This window comes from Phycodurus eques, chromosome 1, assembly GCF_024500275.1.
Source record: "Phycodurus eques isolate BA_2022a chromosome 1, UOR_Pequ_1.1, whole genome shotgun sequence".
Classification (NCBI taxonomy): domain Eukaryota; kingdom Metazoa; phylum Chordata; class Actinopteri; order Syngnathiformes; family Syngnathidae; genus Phycodurus; species Phycodurus eques.
This window is the reverse complement of record NC_084525.1, coordinates 32,604,636-32,616,883: the sequence shown is the minus strand read 5'-3', so window position 1 is coordinate 32,616,883 and position 12,248 is coordinate 32,604,636. Positions and strand designations below refer to the sequence as shown.

The 12,248-nt window shown below is 41.3% G+C and overlaps 1 protein-coding gene across 2 annotated transcripts in view; it reads left to right on the top strand.

Moving 5' to 3' along the window:
• Nucleotides 1–6,924: 6,924 nt before the first annotated feature.
• The window catches only part of LOC133409080 (sushi domain-containing protein 3), a 6,462-nt gene continuing 1,138 nt past the window's right edge, over nt 6,925–12,248 (top strand). The window contains exons 1-5 of one of the 2 annotated variants that reach the window (XM_061688627.1): nt 6,925–7,396; nt 9,553–9,747; nt 10,873–11,020; nt 11,098–11,193; nt 11,304–12,248. The exon at nt 11,304–12,248 is cut by the window's right edge and continues 1,137 nt beyond it. In XM_061688627.1, the coding sequence (XP_061544611.1) occupies nt 7,324–7,396; nt 9,553–9,747; nt 10,873–11,020; nt 11,098–11,193; nt 11,304–11,562 (771 nt within the window). In that variant the 5' untranslated portion in view covers nt 6,925–7,323 and the 3' untranslated portion in view covers nt 11,563–12,248. The remainder of the gene's footprint in view (nt 7,397–9,552; nt 9,748–10,872; nt 11,021–11,097; nt 11,194–11,303) is intronic. The other variant, XM_061688636.1, reaches the window with a different exon arrangement.

Sequence of the window (12,248 nt, the reverse complement as noted above, 5' to 3'; positions counted from 1 at the left end):
ATTGCCTCATGTTTGTCTATTATCCGGCAAGCATTAAAGGACGTGAAAAGTGAGACCATAAATTCTAGCTGGAAGAAATTATGGCCGAACGTGGTGCACGACTATCCAGGCTTCACTCCTGACGAAGTTCATCATTCAGCGGTGGAAAAGGCGGTGAGGCCGGCTCGCATCATAAGAGAGGAAGGATTTGTCGACATGACGGAAGAAGACGTCAGCGCCCTTATCAATTGCCACTTGGACCCACTGACAGAAGAACACCTCCTTGAGATGACAAAGTCTGCAAGTGAGGAAGAAAACGAAGAGGAAGACGAAGAAGAAACTGAAAAGTGTGGCCTTACCCTGGAGACCCTGCAACAATTGTGCAACATGGCAAGGGCAATGCAACGATTTGCACGAGACATTGACGACAATATGGTTCGAGCTGTCGAGTTTAGCAATCGTGTTGACGGGGTTATGTCCTTGTGCAGGGGAATTTTGAAGCAAAAGAAAAAACAAAGAAAACAACTGCCCATCACCATGTTTTTCTCCAAGGTGAAAACTCCACCTACACCGTCAGCGCCTCCAGCAGAAGAGTCTCCGAGTCAAGTGAGAGCCTCTCCTGCGCCACCACCACAAGCCTCTTCGCCTCTCTCAGAAGGCAATGTTGATTAAGGTTAATTACTGTACAAGGATTTATAATGAAAGATTTAAGTAAATACGTGTACGGTTGTAATCTTTGTCTCAAATATATAAAGTATAAATACTGTTTACATATCCAAATAATATAATAATATTATAATATTATATAATATAATACAAATCCTACTTTGCGGTTTTTCACCTTTCGCGGGGGGTTCTGGTCCCCATTAACCGCGAAAAACGAGAGAACACTGTATACCCTTCTGTCCAACAAGCTGTGCACATGTCACAAATATCTTTGTCCACACCACAAACTTAGCAACACTTGATGAGATGGAATGGACATGTTATAAAAATGCATGTGTCACTCGATTCCATTTGTTTCTTTTTCATTTTCCCTTGTGTTTTTGTTTCTAGTGTAAGCAATGGGCAGAAGTGAATTTTAGCCTTCAGCCTTAACTTTGTCAACTCATTTGACTTATAACATCCCACCATCATTTTTTTGCACCTGTGTTATGTGTGCAGTGCACACCATTCACATTCCTGTACAATTTCTGCAGCTTGCTTCATTGAATTCAGAGAAATCAATTGCACTATGCAGATTTACTACACTAACCCAAAATCAAAATATGTAGAGCATTTTATTTGGGTGCCATGTTGCGAACAAGCTGGCTGAATTTAGGAAGAAGGAAACAGAAAACATGATTATTAAGAATGTAGTTCTGCCTGACAGAGTTATTATAGTAGAGTTCTTATTGCATTTGGACAATGACAGCAGCCCAACAGAGAGGACTTAACTTTCCTCTCCCCAGCCACTTCGTCCAACTCTTCTGGTGGGTTCCTGAGACATTCGCAAGCAAGCCGGAAGACATAGTCTCTCCAATATGTCTTGGGTCTTCCTCGAGGCCTCCCCATGGGACATGTCCAAAACTACCTCACCAGGGAGGTATCCAGGAGGCCACCTAACAGATACCACCTCATCTGGCTCCATATGTGGAGGAGCAGCACTTCTGCTCTAAGCCCCGTTAGGATGACCGAGCTTCTTAACGTATTTCTCAGAGAGAGCCCAGACACCCTGCGGAGAATAATTTTTGTATCCATGATCGCGGCCGATAGCTTGTGACCACTCTCTTCCCTGTGAGGCAGGATCTCATCGCTGACCCTTGGAGGCACTCCACCCTTTTGTGACTCAGAACCATGGTCTCAGATTAGGAGGTACTGATTCTCATCCAAGCTGCTTCAGTCTTGGTTGTGAACTGCTCCAGAAAGAGTCAAAAGATCACGGCCTGATGGCGCCAACAGAACATTACTTGCACACATTATTTGCAAAAAGTCCTCGAACCATCCATCCATCAATCCATTTTCTTCTGGATATCCGGGTTCGAGTCACGGGGGCAGCAGCTTAAGCAGGGAAGCCCGGACTTCCCTCTCCCTAGCCACTTGGTCCAGCTCTTCCAGGGGGATCCCAGGCCTTTCCCGGGCCAGATGGGAGACATAGTCTCTCCAGCGTGCCATGAGTCGTCCCCAGGGCCTCATGCCTGTGGGACGTGCTCGTATCACCTCAACAGGGAGGCGTCCAGGGGCACCCTAACCAGATGCTCGAGCCACCTCATCTGGCTCCTCTCTATGCGGAGGAGCAGCGGCTCAACTCTGAGCACCTTCCGGGTGATGAGTTTCTTACCCTATCCTATCAGCAATCTTGCAGCCTTGGCCCAATGGTTAAGATCATCGCCTGCCACCGTGGGGTACCTAGGTTGAAGACCCCGACTGGACCATCCGCCAACATCCCCCGGACTCATGGCTGTGGTGTCCTTGAGCAAGACACTGATACCCCGAAATGCTCCCCGGGCGCTTCAGCTGCCCCCTGCTCCAGTGTGTTCCACTAACGTGTGTATGTGTTCACTGTGATGGTTTAAATGCAGAGAACAAATTTTGTGTGCATGCATGCAAGTTCATGACAATAAAAGGGGATTCTTCTTGTTCTTGCGGTCACGACCCACAGCTCGTGACCATAGGTGAGAGCAGGAACGTAGATCAACCAGTAAATCGAGAGCTTTGCCTTTGGGCTCAGCTCCTTCTTTACCACGACAGACCGATACAGAGTACGCATCTGCAAAAATTCAGAGGCGGAATACTGGACCGTGAAACCGGACCCCTTAAACACCACAGTTGTGCCTAGAAACTCCGTCGATAAAGGTTGTGAACTGAATCGGTGACATAGGACAGCCTTGGTAGAGTCCAACCCTCACTAGATTTGTTCATCGCTTCCCCCCTCCTCTCCTACTTGGAGAGAGGGCTAGGCAACGATGACTGAATCTGAGGCTGTTGCTGTATGGATTCTGCACCAACCAAATGGGACAAGATCTGAGGTGGACCAGTTGCCCAGAGTTGTTGTTGTGGAGGATTCTGCTCCGACCGACCGGGCCAGTTCCTGAGGCAGAAGTTTCCCGAAGGATACTTACCCCATTTTAATTAACATTGTTGATTCTTTTGAGTTTCTCCTTGCCCGATTGGGAGGTTTAGATTAGGGGACGTCATCAATCATTGCCAACTGTGGGCCTGTGAAGCCCTTTGAGACTCGTTTATGATTAAGAGCTATACAAATCAACTTCACCAAAAACAAACCCCATTTATTGCCAGCAATCCAGACAAAACTGTGACGCCCGTTGTACAGGCACCAAACGATCTTGTACCCCATACTCATGGAGCAACCCCCGCAGGAGTCCACAAGGAACTCAGTCGAATGCCTTGTCCAAGTCCACAAAGCACATGTCGTCTGGTTAGGAAAGGTCCCATCATGCATCCTCCAGGACGCTGTGAAAGTGTAGAAACTGCTCCACTGTGGCACAACCAGGAAGAAAACCATACTGCGCTTCGTCTTTCCGTCCGACCCTCCTCTCAGGGCCGGCTCGTCCAATAGGCGAGATTAGCACATGCTAAAGGTGCCACAGCCTCAAGGGGTCGCCAATAAAATGGGGTGAAAATTCACCTACAATTAATATAATTACATTAAAAAGAGGTATTGCCATTAACTAGTAAAGTAAAAGTAAAAGTACATTTTAATTAATATTAACAATTACATAAAACAATAGGAGCAAGATGAACTATACATACTTTGAAATCAGTGTTCCTGCCCAGAACATAAAAGCAATGTACCGAGCCACAGCTGAAAGCAAACGGGATGAAACAAACACCACCACGAAGTACCATAGTAGGAAAAGATGCTTTCTAAAGATACTTGCAACAGAACACATTGTAGCTCGAAGTAAGACACTTCGACGCAGGCAGAACAGCACCTCCTGTGTTGAATTAACTCTTAAGTGCCGAGATAAGTAGGTGTACAGCTACTAATCGCAGGGCACACATAGACGGACAACCATTTAGTGTTTGACAAAAAAGTTAAAACAACAGTGACAGCCCCATTTCTTGTGGAGAAATGTGAAAAATGAGGTTCTAGAAATTACAAACGAGTGTATTATGCTTCTCTCCTACAACTTACACTTATTTACAATCACATATTTTCTTTTGTTATTGTGGTAGATATTTCTCAAAATCCCAAATATAATTAAAAGGCAGATGTCAATGCACTTATAGTAAAACACCTCATTGCTCGAGACAGGAATGTAACTTCTGTATGAACTGTCCAACTCCTGAATGCTAAAATAATATGAGACAAAAGGAAAATGTTGCTTGGTCATTTAGTAAAATCTAGATGAAATCTTCCGTCGCTGTATCCATCTCCTCAAATGGGGTAGCTGCACATATTTGCAAAAAACTTTTAAAATCGAAAACATGGGAACAATTAGAGGTCAAGTTGTTGCTGCTCTTGGCTCATCCCATTAGATCTCGCAACAAGTTACTCACATGATTTGTTTGGCAGTAACGATACAGTAAGGAAATGAAGAAAATGTTCTATTTTATATTTGGAATTGTGTGGCATGTTAAAAATTCCCGGCAAATTTGAAAAACGCTGCTATTCGCCATTTTTTGGTAAGCGTACGTAAATTGCCGATGAAGAAAATGTTCTATTTTATATTTAAAATTGTGCGGCATGTTACCTTATAAATGAAAGGCAATGTTAAAAACGCTGCTTTTCACCTTTTTTTGGTTAGCGTACATAAATTGACGATGGAGAGGGGCGCCATATAAAATCTCACCGAGGGCGCCACATTGGCTCTGCTCCTTTTCAGAACACCTGAATAGACCATACCAGTGAGGCTGTGGAGTGCGACCCCCCCCCACCCTCCAGGTCCCCCTTGCTCAGGAGGGGGAGATAAAAATGTTTGTCTGTTGACGGGCCCTCAAGTCTCATTGAGAGAGTTACAGAAATCATTTGATTGCAGTTATTGCCTCAAAATGTTATGGAACAAGACTTGAGGCTACCAGAACGTTTGCTGAGGCTAGTTTCATTTGACGAACAATAATAATCATGTTGGAGCACAATTTCAAAATAATGCCTGATTTCCAGTACAGTACTTAATTTTCATTTACATGTGTATCTGTTATTACTTTAATCAGTTTCAAGTTGCTGAATATCAGTGATAATTGTGGGGTTGTCTTTCTTTAACAGCGGGTTACAAACCGTTTTGTCCTCACGTACTGTATTCGTTCAGAAGTCTGAGAGGGTTGATCCTTTCCCATCACAGCTGAAGAGAATGGGTGTAATGGGAAAGCAGTCATTTGCCATTGAAACGTAAGCCTTTTACCAGATGTCGACTTTAGTGTGCGTGTGTGTTTTTGTGTGTGTAGACATCTGTGTGGCCCAGAAACATTTGCATTTCCAAATAACACCCCAGATGACCTATGTCTTTTGGTAAAATGGGATTTGGGGGATTTTTGTAGGACATTACAACATGCACACTAGCCATTCTTCTCCTAACAACGGCTGTAAACCAGAAAACAACTGTAAAAAATCCCCTAAACTGTGATTGTATTGTGATTAAGGAAGATCTAACATTCTGCACAAAGCCACAAAGAAGTGCTGTAATGTGTTTTTAACCTAATTTTCTCTTAGCGTGCAAAAGTCTCAAACATGCAATTCCATCAGAACCACACCACAGGTTACATTCAAGCAAAGTAAATGATGCATCAAGTTGCCTCACTCGTCACATTTACAGAAAATGTATTTGCATTACAAATGTAGACAAAGGTGCTTTACATTGATTGGTAAAGTGGCTTCTTCTTTTGTGTGGTTGCACCTGTTTCCTGTTTCACGAGAATTACATGAGATGAGACTTTTCTGTGCCTTGTTTCATTACCTTGTTCATCCTTGTAAACCCCCCCCCCCCCAAAAAAAATGTTTTTTTATAAAATAAGTAAAAATTTAAAAAATCTTGTGGTGGGTAAATAGTAAGAAACAGGGGGGGGGGGGGTAATGAAGTACAACTGTGTCACTATAATTAAGTTGAGTTTTAAGGTATCTACCTTATAAATATTTTTTTTATTTGACTCCCTACGTTTGAAAACCTACAACGATATATGTACTTCCTCCATCTCACTTTGGCAAAATATTGCCTCGTTACGTTTTCTTAACTTCCACAGATGACCACACATGAAAAAAAAAAAAATTTTTTTTAAAGATGTATGTAAATAGAGAGAGTCCACTGCGGTTGAGATCTTGATTGTGGGGACTTAGTGTATATGGTAGTAAAAGCAGAGACAGCAGTGACATAGAAGAACGTGAACCACGGAGTATTACCGACAATTTTGGAGAAGCCAGATATTCCGCACCTTACCGAATAGAATTATTTGATTCATGGCAAAAGTGTTGTGTTGTGCCAGCTAAAAAGAAAAACACCAGCATTCTGGCATTCAAAAATTCTCTTTCTAATTTGAAAAAAATACATACAGCTAAGAAGTATTTTTTTCACTTGTTATGCTTAGCTAATTTGGCATTTTTATGTTGTTTTGCTTTTTTTCTTCTCAGTAAAGCACATGATGCAAGTTCATAAAAATGGGAAACTATTATGTTTTTTTTCCCGATGTGCCAAGTGATCAAAAAGGGTATTGTAGATAGTTGACAGTAAACTTTTTTTTTTTTTTTTTTTTTTTTTATACTTAAGGAGTTGAATTAGTACTTCTACCTTTAACTTTTTTTCTTTTTATCATGTATAATGTTGAGCACTTTTACACCTCTGGTAAAAACCAAAACTCACAGTTGTTCTTGATTAGGATTTTTATGATGTTGATCAAATTCATCCATGTTACACCCAGTTCTGCTTAATGAAAAAGAAGGCTGGATGCCATGCCAAAGGGGTGGAGGGGGGGGGGGGGGGGGGGGGGGGGCGGCTTTAAGCAAGTACACATCAGTGCAGACTTCTTGACCCTCCCTCCACAGTGCAGGCACACTAAACTGTGTGGAAGTATCACATTTTAGGTGCCTTACAGACTGATGCAATAAATACAATGCATGAATGAATAAAGAAATAAAGAAAAGAAGCGAACAGATCGCCAGATCTGTGTATTCAATGACGATGACGTCACCACGAGGCGCTCTCCCACTGAACGGACATGATGATTTCGAATCACTAAGCCAAGCAGCGAGCCGACCCGATTTATCTCCAATGTCATGGTGCCGTCACGTGACAATCAAAGTCGCGCCTGCGCGTCGTACTTCTCCTACCACTTTACGCACTTGTTCAGTGTCTGGAATGTGTGCAGATTATTGGTGCACGACGCGAGGAGACCCTCGTTTGGACCGTCATCATGCCCTTGGCTTCTAAAGCAAATGAGTCCAAAATGGATGGACGGATGGATGGAAGTTACCAGATCAACTCGGGTAAAATGATTGCTATCAACGTCTACATTGTTACCCGTGTTCAGTTGCTTGTTTTAGACCTTTGCCCTAATGACCTTAATCGAGACTATGTATTGATGATGCTGTATTTAAACACGTGTCGTGAGATACTCAATGAATAAAAAGTTTTTATTTTTTTTTTAAAAGTCATTTCTCTTTATATAGTTACAGTAAGGTGACAATAGTACTTGCTCACACTCTTTATAAGTAAAGAGTGTATGTAGAAGTAGGCTACAGAAAAAGACTGGTAAAGTGCGTTCCTGTACTTCAATAAAAGCGCTCCTCTGAAATCTACTTAAGTACAAAAGTAAAATTATTATAACGGCACAGAATACTTCTGCACACAAAATAGTTTTCCTCTTTTATCATTCGTACTGAGAAAAAAAACACACTGATGTTGCATGCTGTTGGTAGAAGACAACACATTCGCCACGAATCATTTTTATAGCAGACAACATGAATTATTCTCTTTATGAAGCCATGGATAAGGGAGTATGTTGCCTCTCTGAATCTGTTGCTCTCGTCTTTAATGTTCCCTGGTTCACATTCACCCGTGTTGCTGCTATCTAAGACCTCAAAATCTTAATCATAAGATCTCAACTGCATATATATATATATATATATATATATATATTTTTTTTTTTTCACATGGTGTCCTCTTCTGAGAAGGTTGGGAAAAAAACAAAACAAAAAACAAGGAAGTACAGACAGCTACCTGTTTTCAAATGTAGGCAGTAAAAAAAAACACCAGAAAAACAGTCGAGTAAAGCACAAATACCCCCCCAAAATCTACTTAAGTACAGAAACGAAGACATTTCGATACAGGATTTATATCTGGATCTGATACACAACTTAGAAGATAGGGCCTTTTGTTTTAGCCCACCCAAAAATATTGGAACATGTGTCCGACAGGTGCGTTTTGTTGGGCTGTCTGTCAAATGTAGCATTGATTATTAAAATCATAAATTGCACTGAGTTTCACACTTGTGTTTTGCACGTGCAGATTACATTTATACTATTTAGCGGTGTAATCAACATGAAAACCAGAGAGCTGTCCACGTGTGGAAAATAGTGAAATGAAGATGATACCTAAATGGAAATTCTTGATCAAAACCGAAAACCGAAACTGGGGAGCCCAATGCTGAAAACCGAAAGCCAAAACACAGAAAGACCTTTTGAATCAAATTTAATTTGTAAATGCTTTTCATCCAAAAAATGCACCACAAAGAGCTTTAAATGTATGAAAATCTAAAAGTAAATGAAACCCGCCAATTATTAATTATAAAACTATGCCAATCATTCATAAAATTGCACTCATGGCTATGACTGCAGAGCTGTCAACCTATCGTAATTCACTTCCAGAACAATTTGTTTAATTTTACATATTTTTAAAATGATGTCAAGAACATTACCATGGGACAGTTATTGCTGTATGTTATGAAGTAGGATAAAAATAATTCTGCATACTGTTCAGTTTCACAACATAATCATTACTCTATAATTGTAATAGTTAATAAATGATGGCTTCAATATTTGTTATTTGACTGTATTGATTGTATCAATCTTGTCATGCTCTTCTTATGAATGTTCATTTTGTATTTCCTGATTCCACTATTGCTGCTGAAATTATGCAAATTCCCCATTGTGGGACTAATAACGGTTATCTCATACAGTGTACTCTAAATATTTGTTTTCTCAAGCGATGTAGCAGAAGTGAGGTGTTAATTCATTTCCGGTTTATGTAGCTGTCTAGCGTTATCGTATATATTTCAGCATTTCCTTCAATAGACATACTCATTTGTGTACTGTACCACCCAGTAAGTTATTTTGGTGTTTTCCGACTTCAGGACACAATAGCTTAGCAACGGGCTTCCCCGCTGTCTGTCTTCCGTCTTATACTCCCTCCGTCCTTTGTGATAACGATAATTGTCAACGTGTAGTTTATTCGCAAGGCTAAAAAACCTGTGGGACAAATGTTTATGGACGAGACAAAGATGAACCTTTACCATAAGACGAAAGCTTTGTAAAAGAAAGGATCTGGTCTTGATCCCAAACAAGCAGTGTCATGGTTTGGGTCTGCCTGGCTTCTTCTGGACTGGGCTCATTAATGTTCATTGATGAAGACTGTGTCTTTTTAGTGCATTTCCAGGATCAGTGCCCACCTCTCCCCTCGCCTCGCTTGGGTAACCACATCATCAACGCGGGCAATGGCCGCAGTGTGGGCACAACCATTTCCTTGCAGTGCCCAACCAAACACAGGCTGGTAGGAGGTGAGCTCAAGTGTGTCATGGATGCCAACAGGCCCCGCTGGGTGGGGGAACCCTCCTGCAAACGTAAGTTGGCAAAGAGATATCGTGATGGAAACACATTCTAATTGTCCCACAAGCAAATAGATTAGTTGTGTGTGGATTCTAGATCGGACAAATATATAGAATAATCTTTAATATTCCATTAACTGCAAAGATCGTTTTCATTTCACTCATTATAACTAACACAGAGTCATGTGCCAATGTTTTAATAACTTTGTTATGAAGCTAGCAAAGCTAACAAATCTATCTGTCTGTCTCTCTATCGATCTGTCTCAACCCTGTTTATATCATAGACATACAGTAGGAAAATTACTGTTTGTGCAAAGTTAAAAACGTCAGACTCCTTTGAAATGGATTGTATAGGAAAACAAACTATCATTAAAATAAAGTGCAATAACTGCAGCAGTACTGATTCATCCATGTTCTGTTTGGGACTATGATTTTAAATAGGTAAATTGGTTTGTTTTGCTCTGAAATCATTTGCAAAATAGCGTGAATAATCATAAACGATACTTTCATATGGTGGTGGTACACTTATGCAATCATTTTTAAATGTTTGTCAATAATATGGTTGTGATAATGCTCAAAATTAAGTGATTTTCCCAGGGAAAGAGGGTTAGGAGCCTTCACTGTAAAAAATGGCCCGAAGAAATGATCAAATAAAAGTAAAGTCTCTATTTTTTTTTTTTAATTGACCTGTTTCGTCTGTTACTGCTTGTTGCGGACAGACTTGTTGGTCCCAGTAACATATTTAGCAAATATCATATCTCGAGTCACTGTCAATCATTACTTCACACGCAACTATGGTATGCCATGGTCATGCTGTACTGCCTCAAAAAATGGTGCGACCAAATCATGTGCTGGTGTGACTAACTGAAAAAGAATAACTATGCCGTAGACTGAGACACCGGAGGAGAAGATCATCTCATCACCATGCTAACAATTTATAATTCCCTTGATTTATCATTGCCGACATCCCTTTCTCGCTGAGGTAATAAAATAAAATTAAAAAAATATTGATGTGGGACAAATGTGAAGTGGACAGAACTTTTGAACATTAATTCGTTGTTTTTCTGTGACTCACAACGTTTACTATATAATGATGGAACACATTCAGCTCTAAACATGAAATATATCCTCTCTCTCCAGCTTTGTCTCTGTACAAAGACAGTGGTTTCCGAGTGGCTGTTCTTGCATCCATTGTCAGTATTGGCATAATATTCATCATGTCTATGATGTTCCTCACCTGCTGTATTTTGGATTGCGTCCAAAAGAATACGAGAAAAAAGCGGGGCAGGTGAGTTTGTTGGCAGAAAGAGAGTCATTCATCTCTCAGTGTAGTGCGTCTGAAAAGTGGAAAACTTTCCTCCCCAGGGATTCTTTCAAAAGACATTTGGAGGACGGCATGTCCTGCTATAGCCTTGAAGGCGGATGTGACATTGACATCCCAGAGAACCTCTGTGACAACAGGTGAGAAGTGGGCCACTTGATTTTTGTAAATGATGAAATTTAAGGTGAGGAAATACAACTGTCTGCAAAGATCAACACTAACTTAAACCTCCATCTCTCCAACCCCACAGTCCTCCTCAATGGTTCACCTATGGTCTCGGTCAAACAAACGCCCCCACGCCTCCACGTCCCTCTGGATTCTATGATAACCAACATCCGATCCCTCAAAAATCTGATTGTGTACAGGTCTTAGGTCCACCTCATTACATCGCTATTTCACCATGTTGCAAGTGTTCAAGCTCAGGTCTGGTTCAGATCCCCACTGAAGAAACTGATTTGGTTTGGCAGCCTTACAGCCAGCAGCTACGTTCAACACAAAGGAATCCTTGAATTACAAATATGTCAAAAACAACAACAAGGTGGGAATACAGTGAAGCCTTGCTCTTTGCAGGAGTTTGGGACCAAGCCCAAAAGTAATGGATACCGTGCCGGAAAATGTTTGAAATTTGCCTATATTAATAGTTTTAACCCCATACTATGATCCCAAAACACTTCACCATTTCAAACTCATCTTACATGATCCTTAAAAATACATTGCTGACAGATCACTTGATACAAAGTAAATTGCACCAAATGTAGTACAAGTATGCTGCTGTGCAGTATGTCTCCATGTCAGAACCTCTCACTTCTGAAATACATTTATTGCAAATGACCCCATTTTTAGTTTGGCATTTACTATACCTTACATTGAGCAGCTAGCCAACGCTCGAGCGGACCTTCCTCTCCATTATCGAGAGAGGCTTTCCACTGGGTGGCACGCTGCTTTCTATAGCATCAACCACACAAGCAGCCTCGTCACACTGTCGGACCTCTACTGGACTTTTCATCACTCTGCTGTTTGCTGTCAAGACTGCCAGTTATCAGCTCGTGGCCAATCCTAGCTACTCCTCCAACATGGCGACTGTTAAGACGGCGCATGGCGTTTGGGAGGGGTCTAATAGGGTGTTACAAGAAGAGCACAAAATACGAAGATAAGCGCCAGTCGATGAACTCTTCAATCAATAGTCGCTAATTCG